This window comes from Callorhinus ursinus, unplaced genomic scaffold (genome assembly GCF_003265705.2).
Source record: "Callorhinus ursinus isolate GAN/ISIS: 27379988/994484 unplaced genomic scaffold, GSC_fseal_2.0 scaffold36, whole genome shotgun sequence".
Lineage (NCBI taxonomy): Eukaryota > Metazoa > Chordata > Mammalia > Carnivora > Otariidae > Callorhinus > Callorhinus ursinus.
In genome coordinates, this window is record NW_027397098.1 from 2,509,991 (window position 1) to 2,531,943 (window position 21,953).

Consider the following 21,953-nt stretch of genomic DNA (forward strand, 5'->3'; position numbering starts at 1 on the left):
TGTTCCTGTCCACTTCGCAAGCCTCACTGCTCATCATTCCCTCCTAATTTGTGACTTCCTCGAATATTCCCTGCTCCCTGTCCCTAGGACTTCAATTCTGCTCTTGCTGCTAGAAAATGCCTACTTTCCCCCATCTTTGCCAGGATTACTCCTAGAGACCCTTTACAATTTAGATTCAGCTTCACCGCCTTCCTCCCCTCCCCAAGTGTATTCACTGCCAGTCCTATATGTTCTTAGAACAACCCAGGAGCACCCATCCTGTTTCTTGGTTTTTCTTCTACCTCATTGACCTCTCTTCACTCCCCTTTTTGGTTCCCTTTATCTAGCCTAAATGCTGGGGTTCCTCAGGGCTTGGCCCCAAGACATCTCTCTTAGGCTCTCTCCCTAAGTGACTGCCTCAGTTCCCATGGATTTATATATCATCTTTATGCTTAAGGTTCCCAACTTTTTGTCTCCAGCCTTGACCTCTTCCCTGATTTCCAGATTTGGATATCCATAGTGCCTAGCTGACATATCCTCTTAGGTGTTGCACAAACATCTCAAATTGAACACACTCATAAGAATGCCCTTGATTTTTGCCTCCAGACCCGATCCTCTCCACTGCAAGTGTCCCCAAACTTCCTCATCTCAATACAGTGCCTCCACCATCTACTCAGGGTTCCAAGAAGGAAATCTAGGTGTCATCTTGATTTACCCTCTCCTCATTCCGTAATTTCATTAGCAAGTTGTGTCAATGCTATGTCCAAAATATACCTTGATTCTGCCTCTTTTCTCCATTGCTGCTGCTATGCCCTTAGTAGAGGCCGCTATTTCTCACCTGCAGTCCTACAAAAGCCTACCTGGTTTCACTTCCCCTATCGCTTCCCCTCTAATCCATTTTCCATACAACTGAGTGACCTTAACACATAAAGTGGGACATGTCCTTCTCCTGCTTTAAATACTTCCCAGAGTACCTAGAATAAAATCCAAACCTCCTGATACCTTGCTAGGCCTTAAGTGATTGTAACCGGCCACCCTGACCTTACTTTGTGCCACTCTCCTCTTTACTCATTGTTCTCTAGGATCTTTTCCACACATTCAGAAATCTTTTATGGTGTATCTCATATGTGCCAGGCAATGTATGAGGTGCTAAAAGTAGACAGGAAAGAAAAAAGACCCCATCCGCATAGAACTCATATCCTAGTGGGAGAAGCAGATAATAAGCAAGTACATAAATATCTTAAGGCAACTGTAATTACTTCCTAGAGGAGAAGCTGCTCTCTCTTCACATGGCTACCTTCTTATTGCTTGGGTCTCCGCTTCTTCCACTTCCTCAGAGGCCTCTCCTGGTCACCCTATCTAAAGAAGTTACCTCCTGTCTTCCATTCTCTCTCTTTGGCACTAAATGCACTTTCCAACATTTGTAGTTATCTTGTCTGTTTTTTTTTTGGGTCTTGATCAGTTTCAGTAAAAATTTACAGAATGAATTAGACTCTTTTGTAAATCAACTGTTTCCGTTGTCTTTCCTCTTCAACCCTATTAATTCCAGGGGACAGAGGAAACCTTGTCTCTTCAACAGGTACACTGTGTAACTATCTAAAGCAGCAACTCTCAAAGTATGGTATAGGGACCCCGAGACCCTTCAGGAGGCTCGTAAGTTCAAAACTTTACATAATATCAAGATGTTTTTCTGACTTCTTTACTCTCCTCTCACAAGTATAGAGTGAAGTTTTTCAGAGGATACACAACTTGGATATTGTAACAGATTGAATGAAGAAACAAAACAGAGCTGTCTTCTCAAGACAGACATTAAAGAGATTTGAAAAAACATAATACCACACTTACTACTAAATCTTTTGTTTTTGAAAAGTTATCTTTCATAAAAATGTTACTAAACATGTAATTTTTTTATTTAAAAAACGAGTGATTTTAAAAATCTCTTGGTTTTAGGTCTAACCCAGGGGAGGGTAACATTTTTCAAAACATTCAGGAGACAAGGGGGAAACGTACTACTGTAATCCTCACCTGTAACTCAGGGAAGTTTGTTCTAGAAAGTTCCCTCCCATCTTCTCCATGGCCTGGCTTCTGAGGATGATTCTGATCTTCCCTGAAAAACCAGATCCATGCCAGGCCCTTAGCCCCAAGTTATCCTTGGATCTGCCCAACATGCCCAGAAACAAGAGCTTAAGACTGATAGCGAAATTTCACATAGGAAAGAGGAAGGGAAAATACGAGTCAAAGGGACTACAAGTTACAAGAGGAAGGAGGATGGTTCAACAGATGAGGTGAAGGAGTGATAGGGAAACCAGAGGCAAAATATTTACTGCAACAGCTATGACTCCAGACCTGGCGATCCTGTGGGGAACCCAAATTCACCCCACACACATACCTGATATGCACCTTTGTATAGCCAACAACAGAAAGTGTCTGTGGCAGAAAAAAAAAAAGTGTTGGTTTTTAACTTCTATATGGAAAATAACTAACTATGTATGTATATATATAAAACCAATACAGGGGCACCTGGGTGGCTCAGTTAGTTAAGCATCTGCCTTCGGCTCAGGGGTCATCATCCCAGGGTCCTGGGATTGAGCCCCATGTTGGGCTTCCTGCTCAGTGGAGAGCCTGCTTCTCCCTCTCCCTCTGTCTCTCCCCACCCCCACTCATGTTTGCTCTGTCTCGTTCTATCTCAAATAAATAAAATCTAAAACCCCCCCCCACAAAACCCAATATAAATAAAAGCTCTTTAGGTTCTCAATAATTTTTAAGAGTGTAAAAGAGTCCTGAGACTAAAATGTTTGAGGATCTTGGTAAATCCTGGCTATAAATGGAGAAGGAAATCAAAAGCCAGACGCATGTATCACTGGCCTCAAGAGAAACATACAGAAATGCCTCCACCCCCGTTTTTTCCCATAAAGACCTCTGCAAATATGATTTCTGGAGACCCATGGAGTGTCTCCTGTTTCACTGTAATGTTCTTCAAAGGGCAGGGAATAGAATGGACAATGTGAATTTAAATGAAATAATGCAAATAAAGTGTTTAGAATAGTAAGCAATCAAGAAAAATTGTTTACAAAAAAAGCATATGAGTATTAGTTCAAAATTCACAGTCAGTTCTTGGATAAATTATTTAACTTCTCTGAATCTATTTCTGTTTCTACATGTAGAACACAACAGAGGCTAGATTACTCTGCATATTGCAACTACTCAGGGAGTTATGGTGAGGTTACAATCTAAAATGAGATAAAGAATTAAAGCAAACAGTGGTATTGTTATAAATGTTACATGGTTACTCACTGTTACTTTAGAAATCCTGGCATTTTCCCACAGAATTTATTTTGTGCTGATACATTTTTTATTTTATTTTTTGATACATTTTTTTTAATCTTTAAAAGCTCTTCCACATATAACAGCTTTGTGCTGACAAGTATGTTGTGTCCTCCCAAGACTTTCACAGTATTATATATAGGAATTTATTTCTATCTGTATATTTGGCTCTTTCCTTTGGACAGTATCAGACATATAGATAGGCAAAATTATAGTTTGACATAATCCCTTCCTTTACTGGTAGAAGTGCAAATGTTTTAGAGCGAGAGAGAGCACAAGCAGGGAGAGGGGCAGTGGGAGAGGGAGAAACAGGCTCCCTGCTCGCCTGGGGTGGAGCTTGATCCCAGAACCCTGGGATCACGACCTGAGCCAACAGCAGATGCTTAACTGACTGGGCCACCCAGGTGCCCCTCATGTTTTTAAAATATTTGGACACTGCAAAGATAATTGGTAAGTGTATGAAAAGATCATCAAGATGTTCATCAAAAATATCTTAAGTTGTTACTCTAGGTGGTAGAATATAGGATGTTTTAGATTTTCTTCTTTTGCAATTTTTTTTTTTTTTTTATTTTAAAAAGATTTGAGGGAGAGAGAAAGGAGGTGCATGTGCATGCTGAGCAGGGGAAGGGGCAGAGGGAGGAGGAGAAAGAGAATCTCAAGCAGACTCCCCACTGAGCTCGGAGCCTAACACGGGGCTCAGTCTCACAGCCCTTGAGATCATGACCTGAGTCGAAATCAAGAGTTGGATGATTTAACCGACTGAGCCACCCAAGCACCCCTTTCTTTTGCAATTTTAATTTTATAATGAATGTGTATCATTTTCTAATTAGAAGAATGTTGAAGCTATTTTTACCTTGAAAAAGTAAAACACAAGAAAAGTTAATTGGCAAACCCTCCCCAAATTCAGAAGAAAAAAACTTGTCACATTAGGATGCAAGACAATTTGGAGAACATTTCATTAGGCAACAGAGCACCTTTGGTGACAATTTCAAATTTGATATGTTTGGGGGAAAAAACATGCAAAGCTGACTAATAAAGCCAGAAGCAGTGGTATTCCTTTCCTTCTTTATTGTGTTTCTAAAGAAATCACAAAATATGCAAAAGATGTACTTACTGGCCATTGTTCTTTAGAATACAAAGACTTATTTTTTCTTCCATGCAATGCACTTGACACTGACTGAACACCTATGATCAGGTACTGTTCTGGGGCCTGGGACATAATGGTGACTAACAGCGTCTCTGCTCTCACAATACTTAACTAATCTACTGGAAAAAGCAGTCAAGTAAGTAAATTATAACATAGACATGGAAGAAAAGAAAACTCTTGAATAAATCCTTTTGACATTTTATTCTACAGGTTTCATTAATCTACTTCAAGGGTTGACATTTTCTGTAAAGAGCCAGACAGTAAATATTTTAAAGTTTGTGGGCCACAGAATCTCTGTTCCAACTACTCACTGCCATTACAGTGTGAAAACAGCCACAAACAATACAGATACCAGTAAGCCTGGCTATATTCTAATTAAATTTTATTTACAAAAATAGGAATGGCATAGAACTGACACACTGGCTAGAGTTTCCCAGTGCCTGATCTAGTTTAAAGAGCTAATAGTAACTATGAAATAAAATCCTAAAGCACTTTCCAAAGCACAAATGAAAGCAGTTCGACTAGTTCAGATGCTACTTTCCTATTTTCTGAAAACATTTAATTTATATTTATTTATTTGATTTCAAAGTTTTTATAACTGGAAAAGAACCTAAAAAATAACTAAGTACTCAGCCTTAATCAAAAGGGTATGACTTTGAGTCTGCTTCTTTGTGGACTCAGAATCATATCTGAATTCTTTTTGATTCTGTCAATCTGGTACAGAATAATCATGAAAAAATGTAAGTTTGGCTTCTGTGTCTTTAGAAATAGACTATTACTGCCACCTAGCTCCATAAAAATAAACTATAATGAATAAAGCACATCCACAAAGCCTGAACAAGATAAAAACAGCACAAGTTTTAATTTTAACACTGGGTAAAGATATTTCCTCTTCTCCAGTTTTCTGGGAACCAAGGAGAGAAATGAGAAAAATCCTCTCTTGATAATAGAACCTGATATGCACTGCTCACCATCCAGCTCTTTTCAATATACACAGATTAGTTGTCTTGTTTTAGCTAGTGAATAAGCTTTACATTAGTAATCCACTGAGTATCTCAATGCACTAGTGAGTGTTCTCTGATGAACAGAATGTGGCTAGCCCGCTCTTCAAAATAAAGAAGACCTTTTAATTTCAAAAGATAATATGTGTTTGTTGGAAAAAAATCACACCAAACAAAATTGTAAAAAGGAAAAGTGAAAGTGCCACCCTATATTTCTGTCCACAAAAAGGCCACTGTTACAAGTTTGGTAGGCAGCCTTCTAGACTTTTGTTTTCTATGCTTGTCACACACATATCTATACACAATTGTTGAGTTTATGAATTTACTTTTTTCTTTTAAGCAAAAATGGTATCTTACTTTTCACATGGTTCTCCAATTTTCTTCATTTAATATCAAAAACTTGTAAATTGTTCCTAGCTTATATTTAATAAGAATTAAGACTTGTTCAAATTTGAAGTTATAGAACAAAAATTTTTTAAAAACACACTTAAATTTCCAGTAAAATTTCCTTCAATGCACTCAATTTAATTCTAAATAGCTTCATGATAGAAGTTCCTTATATTTCCCACTTTAATAAAGGACCTTATATTCCCCATCCTAAATGGAAAACAAAAAAAGGTTGCAACACTTACCAATATATTGTATTTTAATAGAAACATATACGATTCATTCAAAAAGTATTTTAATATAAACATCACTTGTAAACAAAACCAAGTAATATTGATAGTCTAGTTCCAAAAAATTCCTGGTTTCTCTAGAACACTAAGATGCCACTTCAATAGTAATTGCTTCACATTTTCCAGTCTCTTGATCTGTGCACGTCACATGTAAAGATCCATCCCTAAACAAACAAACAATAACATTTCATAAGCTCATTTCATAAAAGCAGAAAGTTCTTAAGAAATTATTTGAGGACTTTGAGTAACAAGATAATTTTAATTTTTGAAAGGAGAGTATTAAGATAAAGAAGAAACACAATTTCAGTGTCTAAACTTGTGTCATATGCTATAATTAGGTAGCTATTCTTAAAAATTTCCTAGACTACTGACACAAAAGTTGTATTCCTTGAAAACCAGGATGATCAAGATCTCAAGTTTAAGACCTTATGCACACTGAAGATGCATCATGCCATCTTCAAGCCTAGGCCAAGGCAAACCTACTCTAATGAATTTGACATTCTTGCTAAGTATGGTTATGGAATGAATTGTCCCTAAAGTTAATTTGGAAATGATTTACTTGCAAGACATAGTCTTATAGATGGCCAGTTATTAGTGGAGTGGTGATAGCTGGATTTAATTAGTAATCTATTTCCTAAAGATTTTCTGTAGCAATACTGAACTAAACTTATCCTTTCATAGGACAAATAATATCAGTTATGTAAACCTTAGAAGATTTTATTTAAGATTGATAAAAATTATATCTCAAACTTCATGGACCAGTTTTTTAGGCGGACCACACCAAAATAATTAGAGTTCATAAAAATTCAGAATGCAAATGATTTGGGATACACTTTCTTTGCAAAATACAGCAATTTTGTACGGCAAAAAATGTAACTCACTGATAAAATCTTTGCAAGCTTTAATACACGATTTTACTAGAATGGCAATGTCTGAAGAAATCAATAAACTGACAAAAAAGGTCAAGCTTCACAGTGAATTTTCTGAACATCAGAAGTAGTTTAATTTTGTACCTTTTCATAGTAAGAACAGCTAATATATCACGTAATCCATTTTCTTTTTTATCTAGATCCTGGAGTACAACCTGTTTATGCAAAAATAATATAAAGATGATTCAGTATTTTGATATATTAATAAACTGATGCAACAGTTATTCCAATGCACCAAATCTTACTTATTACTGAAACAAATCTTTTAAAATAGGGCAGTTTTCAGAGACTAGGATTAAGCTTTCTTAATGGAAATGTCTCCTCTAGAAGGAGAGCATATAACTAAGAGATCTGTTCCTCTTAAACATATTGTAGATTATGAAGTATACTTTGTCTCAGAAAATAAAGACTGCTTTTCTTTTTGGTAATTAAGCCATTACCATTAACATGTAAATTTCATTTTGGCATATACTTCTAGATATACTTTTAAAAACTCTTAATATTTTAAATACACTTGGAAAACCAATTTAAAGAAACACATGATGACAAATTCTTTTGTACAACTAAGATTACATTTGTACGTAAGAGATACCAATGAGGGGTGCCTGGGTGGCTCAGTCGTTAAGCGTCTGCCTTCAGCGCAGGTCATGATCCCAGGGTCCTGGGAAGTGACTTTTCAGATTTTGCCAATATCAAGTCCCAGGATCCGGGGAAGTGACTTTTCAGATTTTGCCAGTATCAAGTCTTATGATCTTAGGCAAGCACTAAGTACGTTGGTTTACACATTTGTAAAACACAGAGATTAGAACAGATGGGATCTCTAAAAGAGTATTTTCCAAATTCAGTATTAGGTGACTAACTCTTCTCCTTCTGGCACCTGTAAGGATATGGTGACAGTAGCTGCAGAGTTTTGGAGTAGTGTATGAAGAGAAAAGGTGACAAATGTACAAGAGAAAGAAGCTAAGGGAATGCTAAGGCAGCCAAGTGAGTTTAGGAAGAGAGTACACAAAAAAGTGCTTATATAGTAATCCACAACAGAAACATCTGGAGGAGCTTTTGAAAACTTTACTATTTGAAGGAGCCCTATTCCCCTAGATTCTAAGATGTTTGAGGTGGAGCCCAGATAGGTTTTATATGTGTGTTTTCATTATTCTTTTGTTGAATTAGAAAACAGATATAAAGCTGAAGATACTATGCATTCCCTTTGGTGACCTACATTTGTTTTATTTTCACTATAAAAGTATTTCATGCTCATGTCCTGTGCTCTTTGTTAGAAATTCAGTACAAAGTGTTAAAAAGTAAAAACAAAACAAAACAACAAAAAAAAAACCCCCAAAAAACCCTCTTGGTACCTTCAAATCAACCCAATGTTAAGTTTTCTAAATATAGTGCTAATACCTATAAATATTTTCTGTATCCATGCATGGATATTTATATACACACAGCTACCCAAACACTACCTCCCTCACACACACCCATGCTCTTCAAACTTTTTATTTAAACACAAATGACATCATACTGTAAATATGGCTCTGTAGTCCCTGTATATGTGTTTTAATGTAATTATATTTCTTGGGCATGTTTCTAAGCAAATAAAGTGGCTCCACCTCATTCCTTTTAAAGGATGCAGAGGACTCTATAGTATGAAATAGAAATGTGGTATTTTGAAAAAGTAAAGGTATCCTGTATGAGAGGTGGCAAGGGCCCAGGAGTAAAACCAACTGAAGATAAATCTTAGCTCAAGGAAAATAAGGTATTTACTACCATGAGCCTGTTTCTCAATTATCTATGAAATGAACATAATACTGTCTATCTCATGGCATTTTGAGATATTTGTAAGTTGCCTGGTACAGCACCTGGCATACAACAAACCAAAAAATGTCATTTTCCCCGCCACTTACATTTTACCAAGGAGGGTAGAGAGCACAAAGAGAAAAAATACATATTGTATTTTGTTTTTATTTTCCTGTAACGCTTTCAAATTAAAATTGCTTATTTCTTTTCTCTTTTAAAAGTAAGAAGTAATCCATTCATAAAAATGTGTTAGATAGATGTCTTATATACATTTATATTAATTGACATTAAACTGAGTCTAATGAAGAAGGAAAAGCTTCAGTTTCACATGACTAGTTCATTGCCCAAATTTATGTATTCACCTGTGCAAACTTGTCTTCTTCTTTTGCAGAGTTTTTCCCCTCAGACTCATAGAGTTCAAGGCATACTGAAGATATACTTGCGGGGGCTTGTAATGTGTGTTGTCTTCGAGCTGGCAAAGGAGTCCCTGATGGGAACAGTACTGTGAAACTGTTGGCTCCTGATTCATCGACTCCCTAATAAGCAGAAAAATAATATGCATATCCTTTGATATCTATCATTACAAAGTCACTCCTATAATAAATATACTTAATCCTTATTGATAATCTAAAAACTACAGATAGGCAAAGAGAAGAAAACAGAAGTGATCCTTAATCCCAACCTACTTCATTTAAAAATAAATTGAAACATGTATCTATCTCTTTGAAGCTTATGATTAAAATTATAAGAAATTAACATGTTAGATAAATACTAACTGAAAGAAAATGAGAAACTCATTAAATGTAAAATTATAAATCTAAATTTAAAATTTTTATCAATATACAAAGTTTCACTATAAAACCATGGTATGTATAAGAACTTATGGCAATAAGCTTATGCTACTTTTATGGAGAAGTAAAGAAAAGCTAAGCCTACCTTAACTAAAATATCTTTGGCTGAACACTCTATCTTAAGGGAGTCTTCCACTAAAAGGTTTTCTTTCCCAATAAGAATCCCTGCTTCTATAGCTGCACCAATAGGGATGACCTCATCAGGAGGGATAGAATTCAGAAGCTCAACAGTTGGGAAAAGATCTTTAATTAGTTGCTGTAGCCTTGGGATTCGAGAAGACCCTCCACAAAGGACGACCTAGGAAATAAAAATAATTTTCAGTTTTTTACTTTTAGAACAATGGCCATTTCTCAAAATTAAGTGTTATAAGTTCAGCCATCCTTACCACATGTAATGGTAAAATATAGGGAGCCCTATTTTAACATATTATTTTATGTCATACTTACCATATATATATAAATATATATTTAACACATTTTAAGTAACATATTCTTTACTCATAAAAACAAAATTTAAAATGAAGAGATCTCACCACACAGTACAAAATACAATATAGCCACAATGTGGCTTGTGATTAATACTGGGCATAGGAGGCTTAACCATAAATAGGCATTTGAATAGGAAATAATATATTAATACTTTATCCTATTCCAACACTTGTAAAAGAAATGATTACATAAATCGTACAGCATTTTTGTGACAAAATGAATAAAAGCAATCTATGTGAAAACTATGCCACAGATTTTTGTCTTTACCATGGAAGAACACTGAATTTTCTGAAAAAGATGTTTTGCAAAACTACATTTTAAGCTCTTGGTCCATCTGATTAAATATGCTGTCTCTGAAGAATTTCATATAAAATTGCTCCTTTATGAGCTTGTCTGCACAAGTGCCCCAGCATTTATGGCTGCCACCTGAGGGAATGGGGCTCTAAATCACCTAGCTCTGATGATCAAAGGGATTGGCATTCATGAGTCCCATAGGACTATCAGAAACAAAGAGGCAGTTTTTAAATGGTTAAGGAGCATCCCCTGCCCAGTGGCTATACACCTGGTCTCAGCATAGAGGGAGCCAGGCAAAGATGCCCATTTCCCAGTTTATCCCTGGAAGAGGTTTGACTGCATACTTTCCCAGCTGCTGCTTGAGAGTCTGGCTTCCAATCAGCTTGTATCTAGGTGCCGACTGCAATCCTCCTCTTTGAGACACTGATGGTCTTGGCACACTCTCAACTACTGAGAGCCACTAAGAACAAAGATGTCAGCTTAGGCATAAAGGTTTGAGAGGCAACCAGGAGCTTGAGACTGGGGTGATTGCAAAGTTAATTTCTTATGTAAGACCAGTGTGTCAAGACTGGAAGATGTGGCAGTTATATGTAACGCAAAGAAATCAACATGGAGAGTCAGTCTCTCTCTCTCTATATATATATATTTGTTTGGAATATATATATTTTTGTTTGGATTCCAAACAAAATAACAAAATAAATCCTCAAAAACCGATCTTAATGAGACAAAGATAAGTGATTTTCCCAATACAGTTTAAAGTAACAGTAATAAAGCTGCTTACTGAAGTCAGGAGAGTAATGTGTGAATAAAGTGAGAATTTCAACAAAGAGATAGAAAATATAAAAAACTACCAAACAGAAATCACAGAACTGAAGAATGTAATAACTGAACTGAAAAATCCAGCAGAGAGGTTAAACAGCACATTAGATGAAGCAAAAGAAAGGATTCGTGAACTGAGAGGACAGAGGAATTCATCTAAACAGAGGAGCAAAAAGAAGAAAGAATGAAAAAGAATTAAGATAGCTTAAGGGACTTATGGGACAACAGTAAGTATACTAATATACATATTATAGAGGTCCTAGCAGGAGAAGAGAAAGAAAAAAAGGGGCAGAAAGTATATTAAAAGAAATAATGCCTGAAAACTTACCTAACCTGGGGAAAGAAACGGATATCCAGATCTAGTAAGCCCCAAAATTACCAAGTAAGATGAATAAAGAGACCCACACTGAGACACATTATAATTAAAGAGTCAATGGGGCACATGGGTGGTTCAGTTGGTTAAGCGTCCCTCTTGATTTCAGCTCAGGTCATGATCTCAGGGTCATGAGACTGAGCCCTGCATCAGGCTCATCGCTAGGCGTGGAGTCTGCTTAAGATTTTCTCTCTCCCTTTCCCTCTGCCCACCCTCCTGCCCTCCCCCCAAAAATGTCAAAAGTTAAAGACAGAGAGAATCTTAAAGGCAGCAAGAGAAAAGCAACCTGTTACATACAAGGGACCCTCTCATAAGATGATGAGCAGATATTTCAACAGCAATCTTGCAAACCAGATGTGAGATATCCCTAAGTGCTGAAAGAAAAAACCTGTCAGCCAAGAATACTGTCCTGAAAAACTGATGGAGAGAGAATGTGTTTTACAGACAAATGAAAGCTGATGGGGTTTACCAGACTAGCCTTATAAACAATGTTCAAGGGAGTTCTTCAAGTTGAAACAAAAGGATGCTAAATAATAACCTGAAAACATATGAAACTATAAAACACACTGGTAAAGGTAAATATATACAGCTGACCCTTGAATAATTCAAAGGTCAGGAACACTGATTCCCTGCATAGTTGAAAATCCATGTATAACTTCTGACTACGCCAAAACTTAACTACTAATAACTTACTGTTGACCAGTTATTGTGTTACCAATAACACAATCAATAAACACATTTTACATGTTATATGTGTTATATACTGTATTCTTACAATAAAGTAAGCTTGAGAAAAAAATGTTATTAAGAAAATCATGAAGAGGCGCCTGGATGGCCCAGTCGTTAAGCATTTGCCTTCGGCTCAGGTCATGATCCTGGGGTCCTGGGATCGAGCCCTGCATCAGGCTCCCTACTCAGCGGGAAGCCTGCTTCTCCCTCTCCCACTCCCCCTGCTTGTGTTCCCTCTCTCGCTGTGTCTCTCTCTGTCAAATAAATAAATAAAATCTTAAAAAAAAAAAAAAGGAAAATGAAGAACAGAAAACACATTTACAGCACTTTATTGTATTTATTGATAAAAAATCCATTTATGAGCAGATCTGCTCAATTCAACCTGTGTTGTTCATAGGTCAACTGTAGTTAAATTCAGAATACTCTAATATTGTAATGGCGGGGGGTGAATCACTTATAACTTTAGTATAAAGGTTAAAAGAAAAAAATATTAAAAATAACTAACTACAATAATTAATGAATGAAAACAGAATACAAAAAGATGTAAATTGTGACATCAAAAACAAAGTGTGGAGAGGAGGAGTGTAAAAATGTAGAGCTTCTGTATGTGTTCAAAGTTAAGCTGTTATCAGTCTCAAATAGGCTATTATAACTATAAGATGTTTTACATAAGCTTCATGTAACCATAAAGCAAAAACCAAGAGTAGATACAACAAAAGATAAAGATATCAAAGCACATTACTATACAAAAACACCATCAAAGCACAAAGGAAGAAGGAAGAAAGAAACACATGAACTACAAAACAAAATTAGCAAAATTTGCAAGTTAGCAAAATAAAAATAGCACAGTTGACACACACACACAAAAAAACCACTGGGGGGGAGAGGAAAGGAAGAAGGGAGAAAGGAGGTGGAGAAGTAGACGGGGTAGGGGTTCCCCATTACAGCAGCAGGAGCCAGTAACCCGGGACGCTCACATCTCTCCCCTGCGGGCAGAAGTGGCCCCTTCCTCCCAGGGTCACTGCCCTGTCCCACCTTGGCTCCCCCAAGCCTCTTGGGAGGTGGACAGTGAGAGTAAGTTCATACTTAACAAAAATTACTTTAAATTATTTTCTGTACACTAACAACAAATTAGAAAGAGAAATTAAGAAGACAATATATTCACAATAGCAATAAAAAGAATAAAATACTTAGGAATAAATTTAACCAAGGAGGTGAACAATGTATACACTGAAAACTATAAACATATTGATGAAAGAAATTGAAGAAGACATGAATAAGTTGAAAGATATTCCATGTTCATGGATTGGAAGAATTAATATTGTTAAAACGCTACCCAAAGTGATCTACACATTCAATGCAATCCTATCAAAATTCCAATGGCATTTTCCATAGAAGTAGAAAAGACAACCCTAAAATCCATATGGAACCACAGAAGACCCAAAATAGCCAAAGCAATCCTGAGAAAGAAGAAAGTTGGAGCATCACACTTCCTGATTTCAGAATATATTACAAAGCTAGAGTAATCAGAACAGAATGGTATTGACATAGAAGCAGACACACAGATCAACAGAACAGAGAGGCCAGAAAAAAGCCCACACATAAATGGTCAATTAATTTTCAACAAAGGAACCAAGAATATACAACAGGGAAAGGGCAGTCTCCTTAGTAAGTGGTGTGGGGAAAAGTGGATATTCACAGGCAAAAGAATAAAACTGTACCATTATGTTATACCATATACAAAAATCAACTCAAATTGAAGACTTGAATTAAGACCTGAAACTGTAAAACTCGAAGAAAACAAAGGATTGCAAGCTCCTTGACATTGGTCTTAGTAGTGATTTTTTGGATTTGACACCTGAAGCAAAGACAATAAAACCAAAAATAAATAACATCAAACTAAAAAGCTACTGAATAACAAAGGAAACCATCAAGAAAATGAAAAGGCAACCTGTAAAAAGGGATAAAATATTTGCAAACCACATATCTGAAAAGGGGTTAATATGCAAAATATACAAGGAAGCCATAAACTCAAAAGCAAAAAACCAAACAACGTAATTAAAAAATGGATGAAGGACTTAAACATTTTTTCTGAAGAAGTGGTGGCTAACAGACACATGAAAAGATGCTCAACATCACTAATCATAAGGCAAATGCAAATCAAAACCACAATGAGATATCGCCTCACACTCGTTAAGGTGGCTCTCATCAAAAACACAAGAGATAACACGTATTGGCAAAAATACAGACATAAGGGAATGTATACTGCTGGGAATGTAAAATGATAGAGCCACTGTGGAAAACAGTATGGAAATTCCTCAAGAAATTAAAAATAGAATTGCCATATGATCCAGCAATCCCACTTCTGAGTATATATTCAAAGGAAATGAAGTCACTATCTCAAAGAGATATGTGTGTACTCTCATGCTCATTACGGCATTATTCACAATACCCAACACATGGAAATATCCTGTGTCTGTGAATAAAGATGTGGCATATATACAAACACAATGCAGTATTATTCAGTCTTAAAAAAGAAGGAAATCCTGTCATTTGCAACAACATGAATGAATCTGGAAGGCATTACGCGAGGTGAAATAAGCTAGACAGAGAAAGACAAATACTGCATGGTGTCACTTATATGTGGAATCTAAAAAAAGAAAAAATGTCAAACTCAAAAACAGAAAGTAGAAAAGTGGAGCTAAGCAGTGGGGAAAATAGGGAGAGGTTGGTAAAAGGGTACAAAATTTCAGCTGTTAAGTGAATAAGGTCTGAGGATCTAATGTATAACATGGTGACTATAGTTGATAATATTGTACTATGTAATTGAGATTTGCTAAGAAAGCGAACTTAAGTGTTTTCACCTCTGATCCAAAAAGGTAAAAATATGGGGTGACAGATATGTTAATTAACTCCATGGTGGGAATCCTATCACAATGTATACATATATCAAATCTTACCTATACACTATAAATATCTTACAATTGTATTTGTCAATTAAAACTGAATAAAGCTGAATAAAACTGCTCCTTTATAAAGACCTTATTTTCCTAATTCATGCATTTAACACTTACATCTCCATAGGTACAGAGAATACTAAATAAATAGTTAGCCCAAGAAGGGAAATCATCAGTAATTACTTCTTATTTCACAGTCTCTTTATGGATGTTCTCAAAGCTCAGTATGTTAGAGAAAAGGATCAACTAATGAAAACTAGGCCTCTTTGACATTAGGTGTGAAATGAGGAGTAATACCACACCGATCTTCAAGTGAGAGCATGAGGAACATCAGCTGAGTGAAACAAAGAAAAAAAGAAAAGCAGGTTTGCCCTGGCAAAGTTCCCTAAGACTACTCCCTAAAAGGTCTGTTTTGGAGGTAAGTAAAAATAAAAGTCTTCTCCAAAATTTTATGATCCCATGTAAATATGAGAATAACGCCCTTTCAAATTTCTCATATTCAACATCAAAAAGCTTTATTAAGAAACAATTAACTGATGCTATGCAAAAACAAACAAAACAAAAAAATAAAAAACTAGAAAATCTTGGCTTTTGGAAATTTTCATTTAAAAAAGTAAAAAAAATACTAACAATGTGTTACCATTAATGCTGACAGTAACCACCAAGTTTTAATTTAAATAAATTCTTTAAACGATCTAGTCTGTAGTATGAGATTTCTTTTGTGATTTAAATTTTAATAGAATATACATATTTTGAATATAAATAACTTCTTATAAAGGCTTTTCAAATATAACTTTCACAGTAATTTCATAAAACTGCTGTTAAAAAAAATCAAATCACCTTAACTCCTTGGGTATTAAAAACATGAATCTAAACAACAAAAAGGAAAAACAATTACAGATTATTTTAAAATTAAAGAAAATAATAAAATCTATCAAAGCTTATGGAATAAAACCAAAGCTATTAAGAAGTGAAACTGTAGTTAATTTTTTTACTAGGGCAAAAAATAAATGAAAAAATAAATTGGCATTCAATGTAAGAATTTAGAAAAATAATGAAAGTATCCTGGAAAGACTGGAAGAAATCAGGAGAAAATCAGAAATAAACCAATTAGAGAAGGAAAAAAACATGACTTAAAAAAAAAAATTTAAGTTTTTTGGGGAGTAGTAGTGGCAGGAGTTGGAGCAAAAAACCAAACACACACACACAAAACTGTCAAACCTAGGAAAGGAAAAGGAAATTCAAAAAGCAAAAAATAAAAAAGAGAAATTGTCCAGATTTCAAAAATTTCTCTATACTTTTAAATTTTAATATCAAAAGAGACACAAAAATTAAAAATTATAAGATTATGCAAAGTCAACTGTTAAGAATTTAAGAAATCATCATGAAATAGGTCTACAAAATACTTAAATTCAAGATTGAAGCAGTAAAGAGAAATCATGAGTTTTTTTAGAACTTCTGAGGAACAGAGAATACCCACAGAATACTTAAGAAGATGAAAAGATATTAAATTCATCTTATAAGCATCTGAACCCAGGTACAAAACCACAAAAACAACACCAATAAAACAAAACCCTCTGGAACAAAGGTTGCAAAGAGGCAACTTGCAAATTTTATCATGCAAAATGTTTTTTTTCCATGCAAAATGTTTTGTCTCCTTACACAGAAATCTTACAAGTTCTGAATTAGTTACTAACATTTTAACAGTAAATTAAAAAAAGAAAAAAATCAAAACACTATGTAAAAATATCTCTAGAAGGGCTCACAGAAAATCAGTAATATTAGTTACCTCCAGAGAGGGAAAAGGACTGGGTGGTGGGGGGTAAGCTTTTGCATTTTGAATTATGCAAATATAAAACCAATTCAAAATAAACAGCAAAAATTTTTATTCCAAGTCCCCATTTGAGAGTCTCTTAAAAAGTCAAAGGCTTCAGTAGCACTAGCCTGCATCCCTGAAAGGCAGTTTAGGTGGGCAGCTGCTACCCCTCTTGCACTAGGGCAGCTCCCGTCTATATGTGGCAGGCCCACCACCACCTCCCGTGCCCCTCACACCAGCCAGTGGTGACTTGCCATTTATAGTCACATATTTACTCTGGCTTTTCTTACAGCAGAGATTTTAATGTGAAACTTTTCAAACTCTCTAACCCCATCTCTCAATCTAGTAGGAAAATGAGAGAAAGACCAAAAGGATTATGTGTTTCAGGGAAAATGGGGAATCTATTTCCTTTTCGAAGAATGGCACGGTACACTCAACCTGCTGTCTTACGTGGCTGCCTGGTAGCCTAACTGTGGTGTGGTACTTAAAATATTCATATAGTTTATGTGTAGAAAGAAATGGACTTTTTTTCATATCATCTGTGGGAAAAATCTCAGCAGTGATGCATCAGGTATGATGGATCAAATGTTGTCTTTCTAACTGACATTATATTCTGCATAAATACTACCAATAGTCTGTCCCCGTAAAAGATTTGACTTGCTCACTTCTAGAGAAATGAAATGAATACTTTGGAAACTCACTGGACAAGGGATCTGGCACATTTTCTTATGTTGAACTTAATTTACAGATATGTAAATCATATCTAAAATCATATTCCCACATTATGTGGTTAAAGATTCATTTTAGAATTCTACATGTATCTTTGGAGTAGTTATGTTGAATATATATTTAAAAACCACTGTACAAAGGTTCTGTCCTTGTTTAGAGAAACCTATTTTTTTTAAGGTCTTATTTACCTGAGAGAGCATGCGCATGAGCACAAATTGGGGGAGGGGCAGAGGGACAGGGAGAGGGACAAGCAGATCCCTGCTGAGATCATGTCCTGAGCTGAAGTCAGATGCTTAACCAACCAAGCCATTCAGGCATCCCTAGAGAAACCTATTTTGTGAGTAGATATTTTTCATGATGAAGATGAAAAAAATGAAATATTACTTCTAGTTAAAGGGTTTTAAATAATTTTTTAAAAAAGATTTTATTTGAGAGAGACAGCGAGCGAGCATGAGCAGAGGAGGGGCAGAGGGAGAGGCAGACTGCCTGCTGAGTGGGAAGCCCAACACAGGGCTCGATCCCAGGACCCTGGGATCATGACCTGAGCCAAAGGCAGACACTTAACTGACTAAGCCACCCAGGCGCCCCTCTAAAGGTTTTAAGGCTGAATTCTATACTAAACAACTCAAAATATAAGATCTGACACTCACATTGTGGAACAGAAGAAAAGGGGTTTCAGGTTCCAAATCTGGAGAAATTAGTTGTGAAAGAAACATTAATTATTAAATATTTCTATTTGTCAATTTGCTATTTTTTTCAAGCTGGAATTTAAAATGTAACCTCCACTATCAGATATTTGTATTTTTATACTGGGTTCAGATTGATATTTTGTTTTTTAGATTTTATTTATTTATTTGACAGAGAGAGACACAGCGAGAGAGGGAACACAAGCAGGGGGAGTGGGAGAGGGAGAAGCCGGCTTCCCGCCAAGCAGGGAGCCCGATGCGGGGCTCGATCCCAGGACCCCGGGATCATGACCTGAGCGAAAGGCAGACACTTAACAACTGAGCCAACCAGGTGCCCCAGATTGATATTTTTTGACAGCTGTGTTTTCCTATACCTGACAACTTCACTCACGTTCACGCCTGGCCCCTATAACTAACTGCTAGAGTGTGTAACCTCTCCCACACGGTGCCTCAGGCTATGAGGAAAAGGAAGGTAATATTAACCTCTTTCTGAGGAACACTGTGTATGATTATATTATATTGGAATAAAGTAAGTACTGGAAGTTTTGGTTTAGAAGATATTCTGAGTAAATGAATCAGATATATCGTGCTATTTTGTCATCCTAAGTTCAAGCATTTGAGTCAAAAAGGAATAATGCTCTTATTTCTTTGAGCATGTCTCAGTTTTTTTTAAAGAGAGAGAAAGAGCAGTAGCCTCTGCTTATAAAGTTACAACCTTGGACAAGGTAGACCATTAAGGAAGGAGGAGGTCATGCTCCTAGACTGAAAAAGAAGGGAGGTAGGAGCAGGAAAGATGAGAAAAGGACCAAGCTGTGCCTCCAGCTTATAATACGCTTCTTATTTGAACTATGCTTCTTATTTGAACAATGCCTGAGACTCACCCATATGCTTCTTACTGTCCCTAAATAGAAGCCTTGGGGCCCTACTGATAAGCAATGGTTCAGGAGATGCCACAGACAACTTACCACACAGGAATGAGAGAATGAGTTGGAAGGCCAGTAGCTAAGGCACTTCTTTTCTTTCTTTCTTTTTTTTTTTTTAAGATTTTATTTATTTGAGACAGAGAGAGAGAGAACACGAGCAGGGGGAGAGGGGCAGTGGGAGAGGAAGAGCGAGAAGCAGACTACCCACTGAGCAGGGAGCCCGAAATGGGGCTTGATCCCAGGACCCTGAGATCATGACCTGAGCCAAAGGCAGATGTTTAACCGACCAAGCCACCTAGATGCCCCACTAGGGCACTTCTTAGACCAACGAAACCAAAAAGCAGAACCATTCTCTTTTAAAGCATCTGATATCAAAAGGGGTTACTTTGTTCAGACAATATGGTTAAGGTAGAGAAGCCTGAAATACACCATCTACTCCTTCCTGCTAACCCATGTAAATAAGGTGAAAATAATAAATAATCACAGAAAATTAATATATTAAAAGAATAGTTCTTCATAACCAAATGAGGTCTAGCTCAGGAATACTGTTCCACATTAGGAAATTATCAATAATTTATCACACAACTTTAAGACAAATATAAAGGAAACCATAAGCCTGCCTTGCAGGTGTCCAGAAAATACATTTGTAAAGATTCACCACCTATTTCATGTTAACACAGGAAATGTGAGGAAAAGAGAATGCTCAATATGAGAAAGAGAATCTATTTCTTTTTTTTTTTTTTAAGATTTTATTTGTCAGAGAGAGAGTGAGCAAGCACAAGCAGGGGGAGCAGGCAGAGGGAGAAGCAGGCTCCCCACTGAGCAGGGAGCCTGATGTGGGACTTGATCCCAGGATCCTAGGATCATGACCTGAGTCGAAGCCAGATGCTTAGCTGACTGAGCCACCCAGGTGCCCAAACTATTTCAACCCAATTACCAGTAATCACATTTTTGGGTAAAAGACTAATAACATATTCCTCTAAAAAAGAGAACAGAAGAAGGAAGTTCTGACCAAGGCAACCAAATATATATAAAAAAGTGAGGGATACATATTTGAGACCACTCATGTATAACCCTCACGGCCCACCCCAACTACCACCCCATTCTCCTGCTGCCCTTATAGCAAAGCTTCTCGAGACAGTTTTTGTACTCATTGTGTTCACGATCCTACCTTCTATTCTGTATTAAATTCACTCCAGTAGCGCGTTCTCTCTGTAACTCCACTAACACCGCTACGGTCAGGCACCTGCACCTTGCCAAGCCCAGCAGTCAGTCCTCGGGCCTCACCTGCTGGTGATCACAGGGCAGGTCATCTTGCCCTCCCTAAGGCAAACAGTTTTACTTGTCTCCTGGTTCTCACGTTTCCTCACTGGCTAGTCGCAAATCCCCTTTCGGCTTGTAAATGCGCAGAGGCCCTGCACCCCGTCCTGAGGTCTATTCTCTGTTGTGGCTCTCTTTCATGCAGGCATGGCTCTAAGTGACACACAGGCACTGACAAATGTAGACCTCCAGCTCGGAACTCCCTCCTACAATCACACTGTACTCCCGCCCCTGCAGCCAGAGGCATCCATGCTGTGCTCTGATCCGGTCCCCAGCTCCCTTACCACTCTCTCCCTGGTCCACTCCATCCCACCCACTACCCTCCCTGCTGCCCCTCAAACACAGCAAGTTTCTCTCACGTCGCTGTTCCCTCTGCCTGGAAAACTGGCAGATGGCACACGGCCGGTTCCTATACTTCTTTCAGGTCTATCAAAAGCCACCTCCTTACATGGGTCTCTTATCAGAAAAATCACCCTCTGTCACTAGCTATGACCTTATCCTGCTTTAGTTTTCTTCATAACAGTTATCATAACTGGGCCTTATTTTCTTTATATGTTCCTTTATACATTACCTGAATATTCCTACTGGAATGCAAGTGCTATGAAGCCCAAGGCTTCGTTACATTCAGTGTTGTATCCCAAATGCCTAGAACCTGCTTGCACAGGAATAGGCATGCTCAATAATTAGTTGTGGATTAATTAGTAAATTAATTCAAATGCATTCCTAGGAAATTCAGAAGACTCCATGAAAACTTATTTATACCAAGAATTCCTGAAATGGCAAAAATATAGGGGTGCCTGGGTGGCTCAGTCTGCCTTAACCCAGGGTCCAAGGGTCCTGGGATCGAGCCCTTCATTGGGCTCCCTGGTTGGCATGGAGTCAGCTTCTCCCTCTCTCTGCCCCCTCACCCTGCTCGTGCTCCCTCTCTCAGATAAATAAAATCTTTAAAAAAATGGCAAAATATAAGATAAATAAGCAAAATTCTGGAAGTATTCCATTTATTGGTGAGAACAAATTAGAAAATAAAAGTATAAATGACATCTCATTCACAATAGCCATAAATCTGACAGTACATATAGCAATAATTTAATGTAAATACTAAGAAAACACGTAACT

The 21,953-nt window shown here is 36.9% G+C and overlaps 1 protein-coding gene across 2 annotated transcripts in view; it reads right to left on the reverse strand.

Annotated features, from left to right (window-relative positions):
- Positions 1-5,284: 5,284 nt before the first annotated feature.
- HSPA14 (heat shock protein family A (Hsp70) member 14) overlaps positions 5,285-21,953 on the reverse strand; it is a 37,710-nt gene continuing 21,041 nt past the window's right edge. For both annotated transcript variants that reach the window (XM_073879888.1, XM_025853528.2), the window contains 4 exons: positions 9,788-10,000; positions 9,214-9,387; positions 7,142-7,212; positions 5,285-6,292 (listed from right to left, as the gene is read on the reverse strand). In XM_073879888.1, coding sequence (XP_073735989.1) covers positions 6,214-6,292; positions 7,142-7,212; positions 9,214-9,387; positions 9,788-10,000 — 537 coding nt within the window. In that variant the 3' untranslated portion in view covers positions 5,285-6,213. The remainder of the gene's footprint in view (positions 6,293-7,141; positions 7,213-9,213; positions 9,388-9,787; positions 10,001-21,953) is intronic.